Source organism: Aspergillus flavus, chromosome 4, assembly GCF_009017415.1.
Source record: "Aspergillus flavus chromosome 4, complete sequence".
Taxonomy (NCBI): Eukaryota; Fungi; Ascomycota; class Eurotiomycetes; order Eurotiales; family Aspergillaceae; genus Aspergillus; species Aspergillus flavus.
In genome coordinates, this window is record NC_092405.1 from 4,600,472 (window position 1) to 4,626,752 (window position 26,281).

The 26,281-nt window shown below is 47.4% G+C and overlaps 10 protein-coding genes across 10 annotated transcripts; 7 read left to right on the forward strand and 3 right to left on the reverse strand.

Moving 5' to 3' along the window:
- Positions 1-233: 233 nt before the first annotated feature.
- Positions 234-1,085, reverse strand: F9C07_10186 (beta-lactamase superfamily domain-containing protein; the record flags this gene model as incomplete). Its single annotated transcript, XM_041286159.1, has 1 exon — positions 234-1,085. One exon carries the CDS (start codon positions 1,083-1,085, stop codon positions 234-236), a length of 852 nt encoding a protein of 283 aa, XP_041146950.1.
- Positions 1,086-1,705: 620 nt separating this feature from the next.
- F9C07_10185 (putative MFS transporter) lies at positions 1,706-3,207 on the forward strand (the record flags this gene model as incomplete). The annotated part of the gene is made up of 4 exons (XM_041292498.1): positions 1,706-1,798; positions 1,849-2,727; positions 2,791-2,884; positions 2,969-3,207. 4 exons carry the CDS (start codon positions 1,706-1,708, stop codon positions 3,205-3,207), a joined length of 1,305 nt encoding a protein of 434 aa, XP_041146951.1.
- A 620-nt stretch (positions 3,208-3,827) lies between these two features.
- On the forward strand, positions 3,828-5,825 carry F9C07_10184 (putative pheromone-regulated membrane protein; the record flags this gene model as incomplete). The annotated part of the gene is made up of 1 exon (XM_041286150.1): positions 3,828-5,825. One exon carries the CDS (start codon positions 3,828-3,830, stop codon positions 5,823-5,825), a length of 1,998 nt encoding a protein of 665 aa, XP_041146952.1.
- A 642-nt stretch (positions 5,826-6,467) lies between these two features.
- F9C07_10183 (uncharacterized protein) lies at positions 6,468-6,827 on the reverse strand (the record flags this gene model as incomplete). The annotated part of the gene is made up of 2 exons (XM_071507362.1): positions 6,468-6,550; positions 6,671-6,827. The coding sequence occupies 2 exons, from the start codon at positions 6,825-6,827 to the stop codon at positions 6,468-6,470; spliced, it is 240 nt and encodes a 79-aa protein (XP_071366748.1).
- Positions 6,828-7,566: 739 nt separating this feature from the next.
- Positions 7,567-9,128, forward strand: F9C07_2257803 (uncharacterized protein; the record flags this gene model as incomplete). The annotated part of the gene is made up of 6 exons (XM_071510130.1): positions 7,567-7,671; positions 7,708-8,163; positions 8,227-8,379; positions 8,437-8,520; positions 8,573-8,674; positions 8,725-9,128. 6 exons carry the CDS (start codon positions 7,567-7,569, stop codon positions 8,881-8,883), a joined length of 1,059 nt encoding a protein of 352 aa, XP_071366749.1. The 3' UTR covers positions 8,884-9,128.
- A 584-nt stretch (positions 9,129-9,712) lies between these two features.
- On the forward strand, positions 9,713-10,767 carry F9C07_1603245 (uncharacterized protein). Its single transcript, XM_071508244.1, has 2 exons — positions 9,713-10,694; positions 10,744-10,767. The coding sequence occupies exon 1, from the start codon at positions 9,807-9,809 to the stop codon at positions 10,353-10,355; it is 549 nt and encodes a 182-aa protein (XP_071366750.1). The 5' UTR covers positions 9,713-9,806; the 3' UTR covers positions 10,356-10,694; positions 10,744-10,767.
- A 2,889-nt stretch (positions 10,768-13,656) lies between these two features.
- Positions 13,657-17,639, reverse strand: F9C07_2284161 (uncharacterized protein). Its single transcript, XM_071510670.1, has 2 exons — positions 16,506-17,639; positions 13,657-16,438 (listed from the first exon to the last, which is right to left on the reverse strand). Exons 1-2 carry the CDS (start codon positions 17,479-17,481, stop codon positions 13,863-13,865), a joined length of 3,552 nt encoding a protein of 1,183 aa, XP_071366751.1. The 5' UTR covers positions 17,482-17,639; the 3' UTR covers positions 13,657-13,862.
- A 1,412-nt stretch (positions 17,640-19,051) lies between these two features.
- On the forward strand, positions 19,052-19,357 carry F9C07_10179 (uncharacterized protein; the record flags this gene model as incomplete). The annotated part of the gene is made up of 1 exon (XM_071507361.1): positions 19,052-19,357. One exon carries the CDS (start codon positions 19,052-19,054, stop codon positions 19,355-19,357), a length of 306 nt encoding a protein of 101 aa, XP_071366752.1.
- Positions 19,358-19,995: 638 nt separating this feature from the next.
- On the forward strand, positions 19,996-20,910 carry F9C07_10178 (uncharacterized protein; the record flags this gene model as incomplete). Its single annotated transcript, XM_041286152.1, has 1 exon — positions 19,996-20,910. The coding sequence occupies one exon, from the start codon at positions 19,996-19,998 to the stop codon at positions 20,908-20,910; it is 915 nt and encodes a 304-aa protein (XP_041146955.1).
- Positions 20,911-21,472: 562 nt separating this feature from the next.
- On the forward strand, positions 21,473-25,021 carry F9C07_1603332 (uncharacterized protein). Its single transcript, XM_041286153.2, has one exon. The coding sequence runs from the start codon at positions 21,591-21,593 to the stop codon at positions 24,516-24,518; it is 2,928 nt and encodes a 975-aa protein (XP_041146956.1). The 5' UTR covers positions 21,473-21,590; the 3' UTR covers positions 24,519-25,021.
- Positions 25,022-26,281: the final 1,260 nt, after the last annotated feature.

The window sequence follows — 26,281 nt, forward strand, 5'->3', positions numbered from 1 at the left end:
CAACCATACGCTGAAGTCAAACCGAGAGGCTGCGGGTCAGATATATTAATTTCTCAATGGGGATTTGTCCTTGCGAGGAAGTGTAGAGAATCAATATTCATTCCATCTTTAAGCAAGAATGCATTTACGTTTCGTCTATATACGAATACACAATATCAAACAGTACAGGAAATAACACACGCCACTGATATGGCCACATTTCCTGTCACTAACAGAGACGAGGAGTGGTGAGACTAGATAATCCGGGCTTCCACACCTGGGGTGAGCCAGCGGACAAGGTTAGCCACCCCTTCCTTCTCAAACACACGGAGGAGGTCGTCCCGGTGCTCGGTGAAATGCTCCCAGGACTCGAAATGGATCGGCACCATGATCTCGGCACCAGTCACACGCATGAAATGAGCTGCTTGCTTTCCGTCAAACGTAATTTGGATGATGCCGTTCGGATGAGAGAAAAGTGCGTTTCCAAGGTTGAGAACCGCGACCGATATGTTCCACTTTTCCTTGATCTTCTCGAATTCGTCGATATACACGGTGTCTCCGGAGAAGTACACCACGTTGGGGAGGCCAGCCGCGTTGAAACCAAAGGATTCCGTTTCTAAAATGAATCCAGTCACCTCGCCTCCTGGGAAGTGCTTGCATGGGGTTCCAGTAATGCGAAACTCCTTGCCTCCAATCGTGGCGGAGACAGTTTCCCACGGGCGAAGACCGACTACTCCTGGTCGGGGCTGTAGATTATGCGCTCCGTCGGGAGTAGTGAAGACCTTGCGACCGTCCAGGAGTTGGCGGCCCAAGGGATCCAAGTTATCCACATGGTCCTCATGGCTTAGCAGTACCGCATCGATCGGGGGGAGGTCGTGGAGTTGCAATGCCGGGCCCTCGGTGCTTCGGAGGACGCCACTGGGCGGGCGGCCTTCAAATCCATAATCCTTGAGGTTGGGAGCCTTTGCCCAGCCATCGTAGATATATTGCGATCCGGCCGGGCAGAACACCGGATCAGTGAGGAAGTTGATGCCGTCGATGTTTATGATAGCGGTTGCGGTGGTGACGTGCGTGATGCTAACAACGCTCTTGAATGAAGATGCCATTTTGAGTGATCCTCAGAAGTAGCTTGAAGTTGCAGTCAAATGAAGAATGTTGATGAGACCTGAAACATGGTAACTGAGGTTCTTAAATATTCAAACTCTCGCAAAGAGAAACCTATATCTCGGTCAATAGTGTTCTCCTAGTCGTCACTCCCACCGGAATATTAGTAACTTGCGAAGAATTTATAACAATTGTGAGACATAATCAAATTCATCATTACACCCACCGGCGACCATTGAGCTTTACGAATTTCATGTTAGTGATTATTCAGTGTAGACTAGCAGGTATTGCCTTCTGCTGCCTTCTCCTGGGATTTCTCATCAGAGGGCTATTGCGTAGCGGTCACTTTATCGAGTTTTCTTTGCTTTGACATGCTTGACAAGTCCCCTTAACAAGGGAGAAATCAGAACATGCTTGGTAATGCACTGTGGGTATATTAGTAGTCCTCTTTTAATTCTTTTAATTCTTTTTTTACTTATTTCTTGTTTCACATCCACTTTTTCCCATTGGGCTGCTCATCTACGAACCGCCATCCAAGTCCCTAAATTCGTTAATGACAGTGTGGCTATCTGCGATTCTCAACCATTCGCTCTCCTAAGCCTGAGTAGCATCAGGTTGCAACATGAGTCAGTCAAATGCGGTTGATGGAGGCTACGGCTGGATTATTGTCCTAGCTGTATTCTGGAATAATGCCCACCATTGGGGAATTTTATCAGTAGGGTGGCGTGTCCTTTTTATCTGGTAACTGCAAACTAACCTTCCCAGAGCTATGGTGTCTTCTTGGAAGACTTCATTTCAAATTCTAGAATCCCTGGTGGTACCAGCCTTGACTTCGCGCTGATTGGCGGACTATCCGCATCGCAGGCGCTCGTTATATCGCCCTTGATTACCATGATTCATCGTCGTTTTGGTCTTAGAGCAACTATGGCTCTCGGTGTGCTCTTTGAGACTGCGGCCCTCCTGGGAGCGTCCTGGAGTACCAGGGTTTGGCAACTCTACTTGAGCCAGGGCGTCTGCTTTGGATGGGGTCTCGGCTTGCAGTATCTATCGACCACGTTTATTATTCCACAATGGTTCAGCAAGAAGCGAAGCTTGGCCGCAGGGATTACCACGGCAGGGACCGGTACTGGAGGATTGATATACTCGCTAGCAACTCACGCGATGCTAGACCGGTTCGGCAGTGGTTGGTCATATCGGATTCTGGCGATTATCCAATTTGTGGTTAACACCATATGCGTGCTCCTCTTGCGGGATCGTATGGAGAAACCCCGGTCAGAAAGAAAAAAGGCAACTTTTCGCCTCAGTCTCTGCAAGAGATACGAAACCTGGCTGTTTATCGGCTGGAGCTTTTTCAGTGTCATGGGATTCATGGTCATCTGGTACTCGCTTGCTACCTATTCTCGATCTATCGGGTTGTCCGCCAGTCAAGGATCGATCGTAACCGCCGTGATGAATGTCGGCCAGATTCTTGGTCGACCTGCGGTGGGCTATTTCAGTGACGTTGTGGGACGGATCAATATGACCACGTTTGCCACGTTCACCAGCGGGTTGCTCTGTTTACTGCTCTGGGTGTTCGCCAAAACATATTCGGCAATCCTTTGCTTTGCTTTGTTCGCAGGGATCCTCTTTGGGACGTTCTGGACGGTAAGTCGATCTTGACCTCACTGCGGCGCAGATTGCTGATGTCCACGACTTTTGAAACTCCAGGCTGTTGGGCCACTCGGGGCAGAGGTTGTCGGACTAGATGACCTTCAGTCGTTCTTAACTATTATGTGGCTTATCTGCTCGGTTCCTGCGACCTGTACGTTCCCCGTTTGATACTTCACTTCATTCATCATATCTCTTGCATGTCTTGACTGGACTCCGGCTCTAATGACTTTGACAGTTGGAGAAGCGATCGGCCTTGAACTTCGCACGTCCGGGGAGGATGAGTTTTTACGCACGCAACTGTTTACCGGCTTCATGTATATCGGCGCATCTTTATGCACATTACTTCTGCGAGGCTGGAAGATATCCCAAGACAAGACGCCAGAGTCCGGGGATTGCCCTGGTTCTGCGTCAACCCATGGCGAATGTAATATCTCCGGCAGGTTATCTCCTATTGTGGCGTGGGGGAAAGTTTGAGTAGTGGACGGCGGTATAAGCAGTATGAGGCTTGAATCGGCTCTACATTAAAAATGTTCATTAAATGGTTCGTTCCTGGCGCTTGACATGGTTCCGGTCGGCTGAGCCACCAATGGGAAAATGCACGACAGCCGCGGGGATTACGCGGGCGATCACGTAATTTATTTCTCGGTTGTTACTAAAAATTACTCCACATCCGTAGTGTCAACAAAAGTCCTCGACCACCCAAATGTGAAGGAAAAAAATCCAAGCAGACAAGCTTCCTGTCTTCGGCTGCTATGCACCAGTCGTTCGTACTCTCTGCTCCACATGTCTTGCAACCGAACGTTACCCACTGGGCCGGATTCTTCCCCCAGACTCAGGAAAACTGCGCAATGGCTGAAACACTTCGTTCGTCCCGAATAAGCCGACGTCACGTCCACGATGGTTTCTTTCTCAATTTTCCTATGCCACTTACGGACACTTTCTCCTTTGTCCCCTAAATCCTTCAAATACCTTCCTGCGAGAAGAATGTGGAAGGCCTCGTGACGGTGAATTTTCCCTCCCCTCATCTCCCGACATAACTTTGACGCCTCGGCCCGGTTTTAACCCTCGGATCATGGTGGCAGCCGCTGGACACAATGTCGCAACCCTATGAGTCGAACGATCGTTATCATGCAACCGCTCCTGGTGCTGCCGCTAGCTACCATCACGCATCTCACTCCAGTAGTGACCTAGGTGACGGCGATAATATCCCCCGTCCCCGCCGTTCTTCTCCGCCGTCCTTCCTGAATTCCTTAGCGAATCCTTTCCGTGCCCTTCGCGAATCTGGAGCACGACTCGCCGCTCGTCTCGGTCGTCCAACAGATGGGGGAGATGCTCTTGATGCAGCCGGTCATCCCGAACAGTACGGGGCGACGGAGGATGTACGCTTGCTCGACATGATGCCGGAAGGGCGAGTCCCCCGGGACTCATACCAGTCGAAGCTGCAGAATACTTTGGTCTCGGAAGCTCGCTTTCTAGTCCGGAAATTGGGCGTCGGTGGGAAGCTTCCAGGGGATGCCGACGTGCCGGACGAGCGTGATGTCAATCGCGGTGTCTTTTCCTACCTTCTGCAGCATCAAATGGATCAGGGTCATCGTCGAAATGTTAGTCAAACTAGCATATCCACGGTCGCATCCCAAGACGAACCTTCCCCATCGGGCTCCAATAATAAGAAGCGTCGCAAGCAAAAGTGGTATGAGGATGAGGAGGGAGATCGGTCCAAGGGCAAACGACCCATGAAACAGATTCGATTGACCAAACACATCGCGGCCATCCTGACTCGCCAACGATACATCATGCAGCTGTGCCGCGCAATGATGAAATACGGCGCCCCCACCCATCGATTAGAAGAGTATATGCGGATGACAGCTAACGTGCTGGAGATCCAGGGCCAGTTCATGTACTTGCCGGGATGCATGATCGTCTCCTTCGACGACCCGCTCACCAGGACCGCAGAAGTCCACATGATTTCGGTAGTGCCGGGGTTAGAATTGGGACGTCTAGCACGCACGCACAACATCTATAAAAACGTAGTCCATGACCGAATCAGCGTTGAAGAGGCCATCAGCGAACTCAACCAGCTCATGGAGCGTAAAAGTCGCTACCATAGCGCATGGAGCTTGATCTTCCTGTCCGGGTTAGCCAGTGTCGCCGTCGGGCCCTGGGCCTTTGACGCACGGCCCATCGATATGCCGATTATCTTTGTCCTCGGCTGCCTTCTCGGGTTCATGCAGAACGTGCTGGCCCCGGCGTCACCCGTCTATTCCAATGTCTTCGAGGTCAGCGTCGCGATCTTAATGTCCTTTCTGGCCCGTGCATTTGGCAGCATCCGAGTTGGGGGAGAACCGGTGTTCTGTTTTTCCGCTCTGACCCAGTCCTCCATTGCGCTGATCCTGCCTGGGTTTTCCGTTCTGTGCAGCAGTCTCGAGTTGCAGTCCCATCAGATCGTGGCTGGCTCGATCCGATTAGTTTATACGATCATCTATTCTCTCTTTTTGGGATACGGCATCACGGTGGGCATCACGATCTACGGTCTTCTCGACAGCAATGCCACCACAGAGTCCTCATGCCCCTCCGAGAGTCTCTCGATCTATGGTAACGAATACATTCAACACTTTGTCTTCGTCGCGATCTACTGTGCCGTCGCCGCGGTGCTGAATCAGGCGAGGTGGAAGCAGCTCCCCGTCACGGTATTCCTGGGTGTGAGCGGGTACGTAGCGAACTACTTCAGCCAGGCCTTGGATAGTAGACTAGCCAGTACGATTTCTGCGTTTGCCATTGGGCTGCTGGCCAACTTGTATTCGCGCCTGTGGCATGGGCATGCGGCGGCGGCCATTGTACCGGGCATGTTCACCTTGGTCTCGTCGGGTCTGGCGACGAGCGGATCGATCATGTCGGGGTTGGCCTACGCTGAGTCGGTTAAAAATAATACGGTCTCCAAAGCGTCCACCTCCAACACGGCCGTGCAACAATCACTGTACGGTCTGGGCCTCAGTATGGTCCAAACCGCCCTGGGAATCACGGTGGGTTTGTTCTTTTCGGCTTTGGTCGTGTATCCTCGCGGAAAACAGAGAAGTGGACTGTTCAATCTTTGAAACTGCTTGTAATATATTGAGAATATTTATTAGGTATCTAGTATCAGCTTTAGCGTATGATTGACATTTTGTATCCTTGCCTGTTGGTTGGTCGACGGTACAGTCAACCCTCGATATGGGGAATCAATTTAGCTAGCTTTCTTAATTCTTTCTACCAAGATCATCACCCAATCCATACTAAAACATAGATATAAAAGACGGGCTAGTATCATAGAACATTCTAGTGGGCTGAGGCCTCGGTTTGAAGAGAGTTTTCGATGTAGTATATATATTTTTGCCGTTGCTAGGTATATGTTACTGTCTAGTTTGAAAGTTCTGGAATAAGAGAGAGAGAGAGTAGATCTTCGTGGTTTAAAATAGCTATTCGCTTCTACGTAATCATGTATGATAAAATATCAGTGATACCGATATATCTATACATAAATACCTGAGATGTGGTGTGGTCCATCCATGGAAAGAATCATCTACGAAGTGGGACAACCCGCTTCCACTCATTAGCACCCACCATGTAGTCCCTAGGAGAATGAGGGCTCACAGAGGATTTCAGAAACATAATGATTCAGCTATCCTTGGATTATGATCTGCATGGATCGCCAATTCCCCGCACCCAGCGGAATTCAAATCCGAGGCATGCACATGACCTTAATAGTTCGGTGGTGCGCTATCGCCAGCCCAATATTGCTTACCCAAGTGTCGTCGGGCGACATCGAAGAGCATCCATGCAGCTGTTAATTACATGTAATTGGACATTGCATTCGGCCGAAATGAGGTCCCTGTATACTCCGATAGTTTCTGCACAGGGTTTAAAGCGATGATAGTGATGATATTGATCCTATCTGGCTTACCCGCAATCGCGAGCATCGAGGTAGACGACAACATTGGCGCCAACGTACCCTCGTCTACAAGCGAACCAGACTCCTTTTGCCTGGCATTGCTGGAATACCCCGGATGATCTACACTGCCCCAAGCGACAGGATGCTGGCCATTCATGGTGTAAGGCATGTTTTTTAGGGCGCTTTTCATGCCTCCATGCAGCTCTGGGGAGCGTCGTTTATTCATTCTCTCAGCCTACATACAGTACAATGCATAAATGACTATCTTCCCCGGAGTAGGATGGGTGTCGTAGCTGAGGCATATTCCGCGAGTAACGCGAATAGTCTGGATTGCGTATGCAATGCAACTTTCAGCGCTCTCGAAGCACGCCACACTGTTCTCCACTTCGGTCAGTAGATTGCCTGGCCATCCACTATGAGGGGTTGGAGACCATGACTACACCAACTCGCATGGTAGTAATCTCGCATCAATGAGGGGTGCTATCCTTGCTGCAGCATTTCAGCTGCGCCCCTCATTACAGACAAGAGTGGGTATGGCATAGGCCAATGGGATCTACAGGTCGTGTAGCGCTCGGCACTCCCGTAGCAGTCTCTACCGAGACTTGTGAGACTCCAAGGAGGAGTCTAGGAAAGGGGCACTGGAGAGAAAAGCTCACGATTGGGAACTGACTGAGGGATTTGCAGAACGGCTAGTGCGAAAGTGTGGCCGTGACGGTATGGACGCTTGAGTTGTATAGACTGGTCATATTGGCACTACAGGGCCTAAGATCAAGAGTGCCATCTCACTTATTCCTTTTTACAATATGTAAAGACCCATATCCTGTCTGGCTTCAGAGCATTATATCCACTTACAGATTATTCTTTCATAAAGTTTCTTCCCAACTGGCAGTCCATTGAACTCTGCTAACATGGCGGACATCCCATATCTTTTCACAAAGAGGGAAGAGACAATCAACACATGGAATTGGTATTCCTACCTCTCTAAGTCCCCCCAGACCTACAAGGATTGTGTGGTCAGATCGGTTACACACATCAAAAACCTCCGTTAGTCGGTCGTGCACGAGTACCTCCAAGCCATTATCGAACGAACTGATACTAAGGAACGTACTCGACTCATCGCCGAGCGCCAGACGGGGCAGGACCAGGTTATCATTAGCCGATGGGGTTCGTCGAAGTCGTCTCTGAGCCCCAGCAGCCATGGCAGTGGCAGCAGTAGCAGTGGCAGCAAAAGCAGTAGCAGCAGTAGTAGTAGCGGCGGCGGCAACCTTCCGTTACCACTTTGGTCTCTCAAGTTCAACTCGGGTTCTTTGAACGTCGTTAATCTTGCTCAAACTCTCAGGAATACTACTAACGAGGGCGGTGACTACAATGTGCTGACGGGGAGGCACTGTTATTGGTTCGCGGCCACTGCATATGCGAGTGTTAGGGTATTCGCATCCATCGAGGAGCCTTGGTCGTTTCGGAGGTGGAAGGGACGGTTGATTTTGATCAAGAAGGCTGCTGTGGTGAGGTCGCACCACCATTCTGCAACCCTTGCTGGCCATGTAATCTGCTAACAGGCGAGTTAGCTAGACGCAAAGAATTTCAGGGAGAGGATCCGGATCAAGTGGGAATATCTCTCGGGAAATCCAGTGTCGAAATCGCAATTCTTCAAAATGGCGTACACGGACGCGCTCCGTCTGGAAGTCGACGACGAAACGGAAGCGAAGAAGCAGATTCATGTCAGTGGCTGCGACATTCCAAGACTGTGTTTGGTGGCTGCTTACAGTTGGCTACAGGAACACGCATTCGAGTTGACCAATAATGACATTGGCAAGAATATTTCATTCTCCGCACTCCAAGAGTGGGAGCCTGGGCAGCCCGTACGTCTTAAATCACTCCACTATTAGCATCCAGACCTGACAAACTTGGCAGATTGAGGACCTTGAAATCGACGAGGTCTATGAAAGGGGGTTCCAAGACGACAATGCCGAAAGTTATAAGGAGGTGTACGATCGTTACAACCAAGCTACGCCAGTATGTCCCTACAGAACCGCACATGATCTTACAAGGCTAAAGAACTACAGATCCAAACAGATTCGCCGAATGACTCGGGCAAGCTATACATTCCTGATGACTTCGTCGTTTTGGAACCCACTGCAAGACAAATGCAGAAGATGGACGAAGCTATCGAGGTCATGGCTGGTCGTGTTTTGGCTGAATACGAGAAGAATCATCCCAACTAGGCGGTCATGTCACATGCCTGTAGCTCACCTGACTGCCGTCGGTGGCTAGTAGTAGAAAAATTCAACTTCAGTTGCTGAGCTTCTACCTCCCGGTGGTGTTTCGTAACAACGGTCGGGGACAGTCGTGGATAGTTATTGCTATATATATATGTGAGATGCTAGGCAATCGTAGGGCTGTATTGAACACGGCATACTTTGAAGTCTTCAAAAAGAGTGATGAGCCTAAGAAGCTGTAGCCTCCTCTGTATAGCCCGTTGCCTTAAATACTATATTTAATGAGACAGATTTCTGTCGCATATACTTTTAAGGAACCGAGAGTGCTCCGCAGGTCAGGTTCGGGCTCGGGCCGAGTACCTCTCCCAAACAGCTACCTCAAATGATGCTGACAAATTGCTTCAGTGCATAAATCAGTTACTTAGTTGGTGAGTTAAGGTAGGGGTTCTTGGCAACGAACGACTTGGAACCATTGGTTTCGCTGCTCAAGGAAATATGGGAAGATCCAGGAAGAATACTACCGTGTTAACAAGTGGCTCGTCCACAAGCCATACTCCCAACAAGCACACCAACCGGTTGCCCGTTTCTGAGGTAGACTTAATCTCCATTAGAGTATTACATATACACCGGTGCCGAGATACTAAAAGAATGATAGCACCGAAGGAGACAACTGCGAAGGGTACAGCAAGCATATCGCTAGCGCAAGGAGACAACCGCTCTTTCCCTGAGAAATCAGATTGAAGTCCTACAGAGAACCATTGAGGGACTAGATCGAACGTTCCAAGCCTACCATAACGAAGTGGAAACATCCAACCTACTATGCTCTGATACGACCTTACGAGGAAATCCACAAGAGATCCGCGAACAATTTCTTGCAATTTCTGGAGCTTCGGGGATGAGTGGGGATCTTGGAGGTGCCTTGCGAACAGATGGAAACGCATCGAACGAACGTGATACAACGAAGGAATAATAGAAGCCGACGGTTAGCCCGTCCGAGTTCGCCCCTTCAGATGGCAATTCGCGAACAAACCTATCAACCGTCTCGATTATCATCTGGACATGATCCATCCAATTCATCACCAATGGTTGTCGCTTCGAACTCAATGCCATGCAATGATGGTCACGGAACTTTTCCTCTTCTTGTCAGCCCTGCATATCTACTTTCCCCTTCTATGGCCTACTTCCGGGAGATTTCTTTTGAACGCCGACTGCATCGAGCTTGTTTGAAAAATGGGTACGACTTGCTGGTAGATCCGACTACTGATCCCGACAATGTGAGGAGAGTATTCAGGCTCCCATTGATTTTCTCAGATCGAGATTCAATAGTCCAATGGGTGCAAGGGCTTCTTGAAGCTGGCTTAGGGAAAGCCCCAGAGATGTGGGACATGCCCTTCTTCCTGCTAGGAGGAGCGGGAACTATTGTCCCCGAAGAGATCAAGGAGGGAGACCTATCCTTCCCCTTAATTCAGTGCCTATGAACAAACTTATTACTGCATTGGCACATCAGTCACCAGAGCTGCAATCGGTCCACAGTGCTTATGGCCTTTTAGCTGGTCATGGTCTTGATGGGGAGTGGTTTGGTTCATATGACGTAGAGGGCTATCTCAAGGAGAAAGGCATCTCCCTTGATGGTGATACTACATTCTGCAAAGTTCCTGAAAATATATCCCCAACGGAGCTTCCACCTCCCGGCACCGTTCCTTGCCATGAAAATTCTAATCAATGTCATTCTTCTCCATTATATGGTGTTGGAGAAACTCAGAATGATTTTAATAGAAACGGCTCTTGGACCTTTGATGTGAACCTATTTGTTAATCGTAAGCGCCGATTGGAGCCAAGCCATTGCTGCTATACTAATCGGAATAGATCTCACTCAGTCTGGCCTTTACTTCGGACGCTGTCCCGCGTTTCGTCGAGAAGATGTGGAGAATATATTTCGCCTTGCAGTGTGTTGAACCAGGAGCAGACAAAGTGATGTGAGAAGACGTAGTGGTAGTGGATACACTAGAAGCACCTGTGTTAGCACCATACCTCGTCCAAAGCGACAGAGGTGACTAATGCAGTCAGGAACACACGTTAAACGACTTAGTTGGCTTTGAGATGGAAAAATGATGCTGTGGGCAAAAGGTCAAAGGTTGTCGAAATAGGTTGTTGGCAGAAGAAAAGCCAAACTAGATGGAAGAGGATGATATTTATGGGCTTCAAGGGGCCCACACCCAGACAGAATACAAGAAACATGGAGTAATGATTCACTAGATGACGAGCAACCAAAAAGTCCGAGTCCGCAAACAGTCACTACTCCCAAGTATAATAGACGTCCAGCGACTTGAAGTCATCACCAACACCCAGTGAAGGACTCCTGAAGAGACAGAGCAAAAGAAACTGAAGAAACACCAAGATTTATGACTTAGCCAGTCTTAGCAGCTACTAGGAATAGGAACATTAAGATTTATCCTAATCAACAATCCAGACCTCCCAGCTCACTTCACTCCACGTCAGACCCAGAAGAGCCGGCGACCAGCTCTGGTTAAGTGATGGGGATGTTCTGCTCTTAGTTCAGAAGCAGTTCCATTACATCTTCACCACACTTCATCTCAATTGCTTTAGCTTCAACGACATCTCTAGTAAGTATAATATACGCATCCTGGCCCAACATAAGTCCACCCATTCTCTAGATGTCATCATATCGCACATGCTCGTGGAAGTCGTCTCGGTGGCATTTTTGCGTCCCGCCGCCGAACGTTCCGTGCACCTTCCCCATAATGCGGCGCAAAGCAAGATACTCGTTTTGCTCTCTCTCTACGAGGACTTGAGGCACAAATAGAGCAATGTCTCTGCGGCACGTTTGGCGACAGGCTCCACGTTTCCCTCGGACCTATTCGACTGAAACATGTCCGTGCTGCTTTGATACATTACCGGTGCAAGGGAATCCCGAGAGCATGCAGCTTTTTGATTCATTCCGATGTCAAAGAGACCAAAGAGACCTCGGCATACGAGCAAGGTCACCCTTTGTAAGGTCAATTGGTCTCCTCAAAACTTGTTGAACATTGCGTCACTGAGCATATGTGACATTACTGTTGCCTGGTCGCTGTTGAAATCCCCCTGATTGCGGCTTGCCCACAATAGGCTACAATGTGGTTGATAGAATGACCATATTGCTATCATGCAAATCATGAACAATGGCATCTTCTATCTCCGAGACCTCAACACATTACATATCGAACCTGTCCTTGACAAATTCAGTATCATACCATAGAGAACCTCTAGAACGGTGCCAGCTCAGCTGTAACCTGCAAGTCCAACAACCAGATACCATGTCTGATTAGGTTTTTATCTATCGTCATGAGAACTTCTCGAGCCTTGGCAGCTGGCATAATTATCACGATTTTGGTTAGGCCACTGTTCTCAATATTTGCTCTATTCAGGTCTGACACGAGATCGCTGAGATATATTAAGAGCTGATTTAAAAATAGGACCTATATGATTGCGATCCCAATAGCTGGACCAAAAGACTGGGCGAAAAGTATAATAGATATACTAAGCAGTATATCCTCCACAGATAACACTGTTTGGGCAGCATTCTACGGTCCGGAGATGCCGATACCGTAGGCAAGGCCAGAGAAGACAGTATATATAATAAGTTCTGTAAAGCTGGTGATGATTTTGGTGGTTGAGACCCGCGGTAACTGCTATTATGATCGAGGCAAAATGTATAAACGGTGCGTAGTAGCTAATGGCGCTGGTCCCGAAGCTGTGGATAAGTATCCTAATAGTGCCGGTAATAATAATAGGGAGTATTATATAGCCGCTCTTGGCGGAAGTATATTTATGTATAACTTGATAGTAAATAGGTAATAATACTTAAGTATGTTACTAAACATATATCTAGTAATAACGCGGCGGTGCTTTACAATGTGAAAAGGAAGAGCAGCAGCGTCTCCACATTTTTGATTCGAGGTCCAGTAGAGGGTCCTTGGCAGATTTCAAGCTTCTTTACGATTAAACTTCCCTAGATATCCGTGACTTTCGCACAGCCTAACCTCCTTGCAAGCTACCTAATTCAAGATATCGAGTTCTGCAGTATACTTGAGCTGTGCTGTGATTAATTCTATGGTTATGTTGAGACAATAATAGTTTCTGAATATATATATAAGCTCTTGATATAAAGCTTACGTGTTTTATAAAGACAAGGATCGATCGGTCATAGCGATGATACTCTCAATATATCATATCCAGAGTCTGCAAGGCATGAATGCCTAGCGATTGGAGTCCAATCATTGAACAAGATAGATTACTCGCGATGAAACCCGCAACCTGGGCTGTCCAAAGAGAAATTGCTTTCAAAGACAATCGAATCCTGTACCCTGAAAATGAGATTTATAGTTGTCAAATAAAAATCTAAATCCTCCAGTTATAACAACAGTGCTCCCTGGTAATAGATCGGGAAAGATTGAAATAGCATTCGGGATAGTATAACTACACCCACAGAAGGCCCTCGTAGAGACAACTCTTATATAGCAATGCCCTAGAACTGCTCTATGCATTGCAGGCTATTACTGGAGTGTTTGAACCTTTCAATCAATCTATATCTGGATGCGTGTCATGCCCAGTTTGGCAGTATTTGACAGCCTTTCTTGTGTAGTCGAGGGCGCTTGGGCCTTATAATTAGTTCGCTGATACTAATTGATAATGCCTGACTATCCTAGATTCTGGACCTACAAGATCTAGAACAGGCCTGTCAGCTATAGAGTACTGAAAGAGAGCGACTTCTAAAGGGATTGTTTGGATATACACTATTTCAGCCACTTCTCTATCCGTGAATTGTTGAGTCATCAAACCTAGAAAACACTAATGACGATCATCTATGAAAACGACAGTACTGAAAAAGGTCCAAGCATCGCAACGTCTTTGTTCCAGATATGACTAGATCCCACAACCAACAATAGTCACATCAGGTCACAATTGCGCCAGGGTGGCCAATTACATTAACTTGAAACGCAGCCCACAGGAAAACGAGAATGAACCTTGCCACTAACATCCGGCAGCACCACGTCATTGACATTAGCTCCATTCTCCAACAGCATCTGCACAATCTGAACATGTCCTTTGGAAGAAGCAACCTGTAGGGCAGATCCAAAGTGTCCACCATCAGCGTTGACATCGGCTCCTTTCTCCAACAGCATCTGCACAATCTGGACATGTCCTTCCGAAGACGCAACCTGTAAGGCAGATCCATCGTGTCCACCACCAGCGTTGACATCGGCTCCTTTCTCCAACAGCATCTGCACAATCTGGACATGTCCTTCCGAAGAAGCAGCCTGCAGGGCAGATCCATCGTGTCCACCACCAGCGTTGACATCGGCTCCTCTCTCCAATAGCATCTGAACGATCCGGTCATGTCCTCCGAGAGAGGCAGCCTGCAGGGCATTTCCATATTTTCCACTGAAATGGTGGATATTGGCTCCTTTCTCCAATAGTATCTGAACGACCTGGTCATGTCCTCCGAGACAAGCATACTGCAGGGCAGTTCCACCATATCCACCAGATATGTTTACATAGGCTCCTTTCTCCAATATCATCTGAACGATCCGGTCATGTCCTCCGAGAGAGGCAGCCTGCAGGGCATTTCCATATTTTCCACTGAAATGGTGGATATTGGCTCCTTTCTCCAATAGTATCTGAACGACCTGGTCATGTCCTCTGCAACAAGCAACCTGCAGGGCAGTTTCATATTGTCGACCTTGAGCGTTGATATCGGCTCCTTTGCTCAACAGCATTTCCACAGCCTCATAGTAGCCATTATATGAGGCCCACATCAAAGCAGTAGCTCCAGTGCTATCCTTTTTGTTTATAGTATTCTCCTCTGATGTGATGATCAATCTTAACACATGGCTATGTCCGTTGAAAGCCGCCAGGTGTACTGCATCCAATTTGGGCAACGACCGCCTTGCATGATACCCGTCAAATAACCCAACAGATTTCCAAAATATAGGGAACCACATTCTATATCTCCCCGTTGTGGTGCTGTATACGCCATGTACCAGATCAACCATTTCTTGCTGTTGTGACGAGGACATCCCTCGAACATGGTCAGCCCAGTACTCTGCTGAATATGACAGAAAACATTGTATATCAGATTCTGTTTGTTCTTGGTTGGCTTCCAAGTCATCCATCCCCAAGTATCGAATGCAGATTTGAGACATTGTTCTTTCGGCGTCTTGCCATTGGAAGGAGTACCTTGAGCTAGGTTTGTGGGCTATATTTCTCTTAACAAGAAACTCCCTGGCTGTCTGGTGTATGAGATAGATCTTTGAGTTGTTGACAAATACAAATAGGCCGCATAATCGCCGTACTCTTTGAACCAAGATTCCTGGATTTATCCTAGCCTTTGCTGCAGTTTGCGACCTGGAAGACCTCCCTATTCCCAATGCCATTCCCATTTCCTGTATTGTCAAAGGACGCCGGGCACTAACAATAATCTGAAGAATTAATCTCACCGTATTAACTTGGTTAAGTGGGACTCGAGCGAGAATCCTCTCATATGCTTCATTTACGGAAGATGGTATTAACTCAATGGACACCTCAGTGGGGTCAAGGCTTTCCTGGAATCTGTTGCGGATATCATCAATAGCTAAATATAGCCACAGATACGTGCGGTGTTCCATCTGAAGTAGTTGATATCTCAGTTGCTGCTCCACGTCAGTCGAAAGACTTGATATTGTAGCCAGTTCTTTGACTTTTATATTCACAACAAGATCAATCTCCTTATGAATCTGGTCATTTTCCTGCTCCCCTTGCAGATGTATATGCGGAAATGAGTCCGTTATGGACTTGAAATTATTCTGGATGTCATCGTAGGGTCGGCTGGTAACAAGAAACTTTAACCAGTTCTTCTGCGTTGATGACCTGGTCTGGTTATGGAAATCCTTGAGCCATTGAATGAGTCGGTTCTGGTCCACTGGGCGACATTCATCAAGCGCATCAAGCACACAAATAGTCTTTGGAGATGTAGGATCTGACGTCGCTGTCAAGAGAATCCGCCAAAGCTCACTAGTCTCTTGTCGAAGTTTCTCCCCATTTCTCTCCCAAGATGACACCGCATGTTGTAGGAGACTGGGTTGTTGACTAAAGAGCTGGTGCAATATTGTACAAAGCGCTGTAGCAAGATCATTTTGCTCCTCGTTATCCTTGAAAAAAAAGTAACAAACTGATACTGTTGAACTGCATGCTTGAAAATCATCATCAATAAGTGACTTAGCAAGCACAGATTTCCCACAGCCAGGGTCAGCTGATATCCAGAGGAGATCATTGCAGCAACTATCCCACCAACGGAGATAACATAAATTCTGTAAAGCCCATTGGCATGTTCCTGGTATTCGATTGGGATTAATGTCCTTCTGCTGCTCATAGTTACATATCTTGAATACTTGATGACATTTCTTTTGCTGGGCTGTCAAAGTCCGAACTGTCTGTTCAGTGTAATGCCGTTCTCGTTGATCATATGCTTTATCCAATCGTTCGTTGGTGCCTTTAACGTTTTCATTTAGATTTTCTAGGGAGCCTACAAAGTGCCATATAAGCAAAATCATGTTACCATTGAATACTAGGCCAATCTGAGTATCACTTACGACAAACATTTGTAGCCAGGCTTTCTTGCGACACTTGACCCTTTGGTAGATATCCCAGTAGTTCTTTGGTGTATGATGCTGCTGCCAAGGCAGCATATCCTTGCCATTGCTTGTTTTTGTGCGAATCAGAGTAATCGCAAATACCGCGAATCACAATGCAGGGGAAATCCAACATTAATCCCGCTGCCTCTGTTTCAAAACACAATGCTCCAGTTTGCATGCGGAGCTGTTCCCTTGTCCATCCGTGTTTGATGACAGAACTTCCGGATGCAACGATACCGTGGTGGAGGTGTGGTTTATTGTCCTCACGCTCGCTCCTGGTCTCCTCCCATTCTCTCAGGCATGCATCGCAGTTGTCTCCTGCAACCGGATGGTCATGCTCGATCTGGAACAACCGATCACTCTGTTGATCAGGTCTGGCAAAGGCTTCCTGGGTTCTTCGGGTTCTCCCAATCGCACTTCGGAGATATTCCGGAAAGTGAGGATCGTCAGTAAGCTCGGCGGTCCTCATAGCACTAACTGCTGCCAGCAGCGATCTGGGAGGGCTGTTCAAAGATCCAGTTCGAGTAAATTTACCATCAGCTCCAACTTTGCCTGTATCATACTGAAGCACTCCTCCACAGGTGCCTGTTGGACAGCTAATCACGATATCACCAAGCCGTATGTCACTCGCGGTGGATGGGATTCCTCCTCCAACACCAACCATCAAGCCAACCCGTAGGGACTTAGAGAACGTGCGGATCATGTTGTTCGCAACCATAGTAGCTGCAGTATGGCCATATTGTCCTGCAGGCAGGCAGGCGATCACAATATAATGTTTGCCAATTCGACCCAATGTATAGATATTCGGATCTCTAATATCTTGTTCATCGAGAATTCCGAAACTTTCATCAAGCATTTCCTTGGCTGCTGCTGCCTCGACTGGAAGGGCGCAGATCCACCCGATTTGAAACTCTTCTCGTGGAGGGCAAAACATTGTAATCGAAGTTTGGTCAAGATACAGTTATGGGTTGCTCAGATAGCGGCAATGATTAATAAACCTTTGAAAGAAGCTGAAGAATAAAGGGAAAGGCCTGCTTGCTTTAACTCTACTCTACCAGGCTGCTGAGTAGTTTTGTCAAGCGACAATTAGAGGGCCAATTCCCCGTTTAATATGGGTCCAGGCAGACTAACAATTTAGTTTGGTTATGGAACCACTATATCCCGCACCCGGCTTGGCGTGCGGGGATACTAGTTGGAGTTATTCAGCTCCTGAGTGTTTAGATAGAAGAGCACCCTGAGGGCTATAGAATAACATAGCTAAGGATATAATAGATTTAATTAATTAAGATATATTAATTTCCCGTATTTTTACTACCTGAAGGCATTTTAATTCCTCATCTTTGAACATTCGCAATGGACCGTCCTAGAGAAGGCTGTCTCCCTTTTCCAAGAGGATATGGTGAGCGGTATGCACATTTTTCTATGTTGAAGTCGACGCTCTCTTTTAGACCCGAAATTCACTCTTCAGCTTATGCTCTTGAGCTGAATGGATTGCTAACTGGACAATAGCGGTATGAAAAGGTTCATCGATATTAGGCACAACATTTACGGTGTCGGTACCCCCATTTCCGTTTCACCATTACGTCGGGATAGGAAGATGTAAGCCCTTTGTATGCAGTCGATGCAACCATAGTGTTGCAAGCGAGACCTCGACAGGAAGTAGCCTGCTTACTGAATGGTATCATCGTGATACTATATACCACATCAATACCCTGTCATCCACTTGAGTACTTAGACTCTCATCCTTTTCTTTGCTTTCTAACAAAAAAGCCGAAATTGTCTATAAATGGGGACCCGTATCTTTGCTGCGTATTGTGTGGGATAGAGTGTTCTTTATACATAGGATCAGAATTGAGGAAAGCGCATAAAGTCTGGGGGGCATGGGCGGAAAGAAAGTTCAACAAGAGGAAGAGTCTCATTGTGCCAGCAGCCGAGCTTGAACAATTGGACCAAGAAACGGACTCCCCGATGTGGTCCTGTTTCTACCGTGCAAGTGAGTGAACTATACCGGTGTCCACCATCTGCCGAGCACACCTCACGCAATCGTTCTTTTAGTCCTTGACGATCCAAAGACAAGCCGCCTGTCGATATCTGGAATATCTCCACATCTTATGGTAGACAGGAAGAAGCACCGTATAATGATTGATTCAGATAAGGCGCTGAATCTTCCTGGGCCCACAATGGCCAGTCAGAGATGGAGCATCGATTTTCATATGGCCAATCTCTTTGAGACCGACTGGAATAGAGAAAAGAGTGTGCTTATTAGATATATCATGCATCCACACTGCTGGCTATTGGTTGATCGGTTCCTGGGAGACGGCGTTGAGAAGCAGGACCTGCGGGCATTTATACAAGCGATCGAGATATTTTAGAGAACTGACCGAACACTTTGGATGCCGGACCTAATCCATGACACTTCTGAATATCCATGTTATGACCATGCGGCGCCCTGGATCAAGCATAACTGTCCTAGATAGGGGGCAGGCAACTTTAACCGCACGCATATGTCCTCGAGCCCATTTATAATCCGTGACATCCAAACGTTGATCACAGTGGCTACTAACGAGCATGGAAAGCCCCTTGGCCAGGGAGCGAGGTGGCGTTCTTTTGTTGCTAATGTTCCTGTCGAAGTCATAATGATCATCATTGATACGCTTTACGAGAGCCGTCCACCTTGTCCCGAGAGAATTCAAGATACTCGCAACGTGCTAGAGGCCTTTCAATGGAACCTACCTGATTTATACTCGCAGAGGCGCTGCAACCCTAGGCTCATATTCGAGGCGCAAGATGCCATTAAAGCAGGGACTTAAATCGATTGGGTATATTTCTGCCTTGGGTTACACGAGCTATTGTTGCACGAGGACTGGTACTGCAATAGTGGATTATATTTTCGAGGCCGGATACTATACCTAGTTGAATGCTTTGAAGGGCATATATGAAACGGTACCTAGATAGGGTAGTTAGACAATACGAAGGAAACAGTATCTCACGTATATCCTACTTTCCACAACACAATCCTTGTATAATAGTGTTTTCCCTGCCATAGTTAAATTCAGTTGGAAATGTTACCATATCTAGCTTCCTACTGCGGAATCATTATCTATGAATAAGCAGTCATTACAGCAGCAGGTTAAACTCAACACATCAAAACCGCAATATTATATTATAAAGAACATCAATATCCGCCACTCGGAACCCGCGGCGCCCGTCTTGTCTAGAATATCAAGTAGTTAGTTAGTTAGTTATAAATCGTTATTAATGTAGCATATTAGTGAACAGGTGAATTACAAAGTATTTGTAAGCCATAGTGAGCTTCTCAAAATACAATCCTACCCTGTCTATAGCCCATAAAAACGGGGATATACGCCCAGCACTCACCCGTCATGTCTCTATCAATTCACACTTTATTCAACTTCCACTCCATATTACAAGACCAATCCAATCCATCATGCGCATTGCTATAGCTGGTTCTGGCGCCATGGCCAGGTATATCTGCGACGAATTCCCCAAGTATGGCCATCAGGTTGTTATACTGTCACGAAGCGAAAAGCCGATCTTCAACGGCCGTCCCAACATTTCGCAAGTTGTCACGGATTACTCAGTTGACTCGTTGGTCGCTGCAATCGACAACTGTGAGATGTTGATCTCCATGATCCTCTCCTATGGAACTGATTTCATCGACGCGCACCTGAACCTAATCAAAGCATGCCAGCTCAGCCCCAAATGCAAGCGTTTTGTCCCATCCGAGTACGGGGGTGATGTGGAGACCTACCCAGACATGCCTCTCTTTTATTACCACACGCGCGAGCCTATCCGAAAGGCATTGCGGGAGCAATCGGAGTTGGAGTGGACAATTGTTAGTGTCGGTTGGCTCGCGGACTATGTGGTTCCTTCAAGGAACAGATATCTTGCTGATATTGGTCCGGCATCTCCTATCGACCTTGCAACGAACCAGATTGTCATCCCAGGTACAGGAAATGACCATATTGACCTCACCGCGGCCCGTGATCTTGCCGCAGCATTGGCAATGCTCGCCAATGCACCTTCGTGGGAGCCCTATCTCTACATCTCCGGCGAAAAGACTACTTGGAATGACCTTGCGAAACTTGTCCAGCAGCGATACCCTAGTATGACTGAAGTCAAACGGATTGGTCTTGGACAGCTTCTCAATACAATTCAGACATCGACGGATGAAGAGGAGATTTTGCTATCACACTATCAGATATCCACGCCACTAGGAGGCGGCTCGCTCGATCCGGAATTGGTGCAGCGTCATCGCCGCAAGTTTTTTGCCGGGTTGCATTTCCGGAAACCAGAAGATCTCATCAGAGAGGCATTTACAAATGGTAATACTATTGTTTGAGATCGTGTTAGCTTAGACAGCAGCCCCTCGGACAGGTAGATAGTGTTGAGTTAGGTTATTTACTGATGCCTGGTTCGTTAGACTCCAAGTGTCTCCAGCTAGCTATATTAGCTAGTTTCGGTTTGTTGATAGAGAATCAATCCTTCTTCTCTCTCCCTCACTGCTTCCTAGTAGCCAGATCATATAGTTCGAAGGCCTGCCTTCTTTTTCTAATACAGCTCTCTCCCTCAGCGCTCTCCCGCCTATAGCCCTTAATAGTATTTGCAAAAGGCTAGGCCTTTAGTTATGGTTTATTAAACTGACAAAGTGCCTAAAAACAAATGTGGATATTTTGAATCTACACTGAAAATAAATTGGAATAAGTAGTGTGGAGAGAAAAAGGGCACTAGTTTGTATATCCTAGAAGGAATATCCTGCGTTGATGAGTACACAGGGCCTTGTATTCTATCATATCATGATTTGCGGGTTCACGCAAGTCCTGTTGCCGTATTTGGGAATACGAGGTTCCATTCAATGAGTTTGGTTGATATAAATACCCCGCCTCTAGGTAACCAACTCGACTACCAGGCAGCCATACGACTAGCGTAGCCCTCACCCGCAAGGCTGGGTATAAAAGGACCACCATCCCTCAGTCAACTCCTCATCCGTTTGATAACTCAAGTCAACGGGAAATCGTAACCATGGCATCTGCGAAGAGTGAGCTCTCCCAAACGCTGCAGGATATTACTCATGCCAAGCTGCGGGAGCTTTCCAGAAAACAAGAGATCTTCCTCAGCCATAAAGCTACGACACTACAGACCGTACAGGCATTGGACTCCAAGATCGAGAGACTTGCGGCGTTATCTAATGGCCTCAAGACGTGCTTCGGAATTCCAGTGGTGAACGGTCGCATGATCCGTGGCCATACCAGCAACCATGAGCGCTTGGAGATCACGCTTGCAAATATCGATCGGTTTCTTAAGCAGGCTCAATATGACCCGTCTATCTCACCATCCATCATGCAACGATGGCAGCAGTCTCTACTCAGCAATCTCGAGATGCAAACCCTCAAATACGAGTTTGCCACACTTTTTGGCCAGCTGACCATGGAATGGCTGTCGACTAAGAAAGGTCCCCCACCAGATGACGATGTCTCCATGTCTGAAGAGCCAGAGCAGCTTCCGGGCGCTGAGAAGTTGGAGTCCCGGAAACAATGGGAAGATGCCGTCTTCACTCCGCTTGAACTCGACACAGATGAAATTGAACTTCTACTCAGCGAGCTCTTCCAGAACCCGTCGAAAGATGCTAAAGATATACGGGTCGCCTTTAAAGAGCTCCAAAGAAAAGTGCAAGTGTTCGAAGAGTCATTGACGTACTCTCGTTTATTTTCCGCGAGCACACTACGATGGACGATCTCGGGCCTGATGGCGTCCGATCTGCTGACCGAAGAAAAGCGGACGGTTTTAAAAGACTTCTTGAATAACGCGATCATCCTGGATGAGCTCTCCGATGTGCTGAACATGCGCATGACAGCCCTGGACGCTTGGTCCTGGGGTACAGAAGTTCCCATCGAACAGCGACGCCAACTGAACGGAACCTATAACATTTATATGCACGAGGATCTGATCCAGGCCATCTTCTTGCAATACCTCGGTGTCAAATGGTCGGTTTTCTTTAAGAGCGCCTTTACGGAGTTCCGAAAAGCGAGTGGCGTGTGGAAATCGCCCGGAAGTAATATTCCAGAAATTGACAAGAGCCGTCGCGAGTTCTTCCTAGGCTATCGATCACCCAAACACAGCGTGCAATCTACACGGGAGAAAATATATCAGAAGGGGTATTTTGTCTCCCAGCTTCTCGACTATGAAGAACAAGACCGAAGCCTAGACCAAGGAGAGGAAGAGGCCGATTTTGCGCAGTTTAGTGCTGCACAAGTCCCCATGCAAACGGCAGCTTCACAGTCATATGGCAGGAAACGCACAAAGCAGACAGCGCGGAAAAGCACAACAGTATGGCCCAAAAAGGAGCGCTGTAGGTCGAGAGGAGCAGCAGTTTTCTTCGAGGAGGAAGCTGGCGTTGATGAGGGTGAAGATAGCGATGATGATTATGATACTGACAATGGGCGTGAGGTTTTCAACCCCAAAAATCCAATGGATGCCAAACAAAACCTGTTGCACCTCTTAGCCACTGACATTTTGATCAAGACTCAACTTGAGGGAGAGCTGACTTGCTTTCGCTCGAAATATGATTCTCTAAACCCGGACTTGTCCCACGCAACTATTCATGCAGTCCTTGGATTTTTTGGTGTTTCTGAGAAATGGCTAGGGTTTTTCCAGCGCTTCTTGAAAGCACCGCTCAAGTTCATTGATGACCCTCACGCTGAGCCTCGTCAGCGTCAGCGAGGTACTCCTGGAGCCCATGTACTCAGTGACGTGTTTGGGGAGTCCATTCTCTTCTGTCTCGACTTTATGATCAACCAGAAGACTGAGGGCGAGCTCCTCTGGCGAGTTCACGATGACTTCTGGTTCTGGTCATCAAACCATCAGACCTGCGTAACCGCATGGAATGCGATCCAAAGATTCAACAAGACAATGGGAATCTCTCTAGATCCATTAAAAACAGGTACTGCCCAGGTCCAGCACAAAGCTACAAAAAGCCCGACCAGCCTCGATCCCGCCTTACCCCCTGGACAGGTCAGATGGGGCATGCTATACCTCAACCCCGACTCGGGGCATTTTGAAATCGACCAGCAAATGGTAGACAGCCACGTTGAGGAGTTGAACCGCCAATTAAAAGACCAGGTCAGAAGCGTCTTTGGTTGGATTCAGGCATGGAACTCGTATGCGACAACATTCTTCACGTCCAACTTCGGCAAGCCTGCCAACTGCTTCGGGCGCAAGCATGTTGATATGATGCTCGCCACCCATGAACGAATCCAGCGCGTAGTGTTTTCCCTTGATGCTGAAGGTGGCAAAAGTGACGTTAGTGTAATCCAGTTCCTCCGGGATATAATCTGCCAACGCTTTAACATCACCTCTGTGCCGGACGGTTACTTCTTTCTCCCGATCGAACTTGGCGGTCTCGAGCTTTCTAGTCCCTTCATTCAGCTGGTAGGCTTACGAGACTCTCTCATCGAAGATCCGACTACTCTTTTAGATAAATTCTTGGAAGCGGAACGGGACGCGTACGCCTCGGCCAAAGTGCGCTACGAGCAACGCCTCAACAGTACCCAACATGCAGCCATACATAATCAAGGCTTCTACCCGGACGACGCGCACACATTTATCTCATTTGAGGAATATATTCGGTATCGTGAGCTACTCGGCTATGGCTTCACTGGTGAGCTAAAGGAGGTATATGAAAAGCTTCTACAACGCCCCGAGCAACAGCATATTGAATGCGATCCGAACGGTGCCGTGTTCCGGGAGCTGAACCAGCTTTCCGGCCACCAGAACCTGAGAGGAATCAAAAGCAATTGGAGAAATATGGATGCGTATTGGAAATGGGTGGCCGAACTCTACGGGCAGGAGATTATCGACCGATTCGGCGGGTTTAACATTGTCGATCCTGGGCTGTTGCCTATCGGGATGGTGAGTTTGTTCCGCAGCGGGAGGATCCAGTGGCAGGAATGAGTTTTTCATTTTGAAATAGTCAGATTGCATATGTTAACTACTGTTCCTACCAATGGTAACTCCCCTCTTGTTTTATCCTTAGTCCGTCATTGAAGCGGGAGCGCTTTGGGGGGAGGCTTTCTCCGGCGTGCATTTGTAGCAGTGCAAATATCAGTACCTTTCACTGCTGTAGAGCATGTCATAGAAGCACTACCCGATCTCTAGTTAGTAAAGAGGGAGATTGATTATTTATCCTTTGTCGGAAATTATACAGAATAAGCCCAGGATGTAGATGTGTTGACTTCAAAATAAGACAACATAATGTAACTTCGCAATAGTACGTGCCGCTAGGTCACAGAGAAGATTGTTGCACTGCTGTTTGAAATACTAAAGGATATCCATTCGCTTGCACAGCAATACGAGCCATGCCAAGAGACATAGGCTGAAGGCTTTGTCTACATGTACAAGCCTGGAAACCAACATTGACACTCCCGAGCAAAAGGTTTAGTAAGTAATAGTATTGGACAGGATAGGTCTATGCTTCATGACTGGATTGTTACATTCATCACTCCATAATCCAACCGCCAGCTATCCCTATACAAGGAGCCAACATTGCAGCATGTCAGTAGTTGCTAATGTAACCCCGGACTGCAACAACGCTGAATTCTGACCAAGTACTATATCATCACTGTGGATATTTTCAATAGTACTACAAAAAAGCTATTTGCATTCGTTGTGTAAATAGGTATTATTCCTCCGCTACAGAACATTTCAGATAGACATTTCCAAGGATTCCGTCACTTGTCTCGAAATACTCTGGTGTTCCAGATTCCTGGATCACTGTCAAAGGGCCACTGGTATCTGCAAGTATCGGTAGAGATACTATTAATAATACCACCACGGTGGTAATCAATCTTGGACAAGTATACGGAAGTTCCCCACACCCAGGGTATAAATTAGCCCTGTTCAATATAATTCCAACATAGTACCGGAATCCACTGGTCTCTAGTAACGTTAAGTCCGGGAGGATGGCCGTCAGGTCCGAACAGGGGGCACTGTTGTGGATTGGTGCTCGACATGGTGAGCTGAGACTAACTCACGTTGCACAAGCATTCCTGAGAAATCTGGAGATACAACCGCTGCTGGCTCCTTCCACTGGCCGACCTACATTTATGACCTATACGGTATAACCGGCTCTTTCAGCTGTCCTTGCCTCTCAGTGGAGTTGACTACCTCACACTACTTTACTGATCTGGAGGTCTGTCAGACAGTACGGCTAGTAGGAGGTGCCCATATTGCGACAATACGACACCAGCCATGTGTAAAGCGTCTTGAATTCCGACGTCCAGTTACATGGGTGTCATCTATGTTCGACTAAGGTTGTCTCGTTCCATGGTTGGGTTATATGTCGGAATATACCTAACTCTTAGATCCTCTCATACGTAATAGAAAACCAAGAGCCGATAGCAGATTCGATTCAACTTGCTGCTACAATCCGATATACTCAATAGAAAGCATATTTTATAGTCGATGACGAAGCCTGTGTCGTGTACCACGTTATGCGATATACCCGCGCAGCTGCATTCGGTAAAGGTGAATATGAAGGCAAAAGGATATCCATAAACTTATATAGGATGATGTCACCAGTATATATGTTACATTGGAGATGCTATTTGCGCTTCCCTCTTTCATCTTAAAAGCGAGGATTGTGCACCAAAAGCAGTCTACCTTCGACATAGATCCCACCACTTTATTCTGCTGCCACTTCAAGTACCACCTATACA

Excerpts from the sequence above, each read along its gene's own strand:
- F9C07_2284161 (XM_071510670.1), bottom strand. The coding sequence starts at position 17,481 with ATGTTTTGCCCTCCACGAGAAGAGTTTCAAATCGGGTGGATCTGCGCC. Across the intron at positions 16,439-16,505 it reads CCTGGCTACAAATGTTTGTC|GCTCCCTAGAAAATCTAAAT; the intron begins GTAAGTGATACT and ends GGCACTTTGTAG.
- F9C07_1603332 (XM_041286153.2), top strand. The coding sequence starts at position 21,591 with ATGGCATCTGCGAAGAGTGAGCTCTCCCAAACGCTGCAGGATATTACT.
- F9C07_1603245 (XM_071508244.1), top strand. The coding sequence starts at position 9,807 with ATGGAAACGCATCGAACGAACGTGATACAACGAAGGAATAATAGAAGC.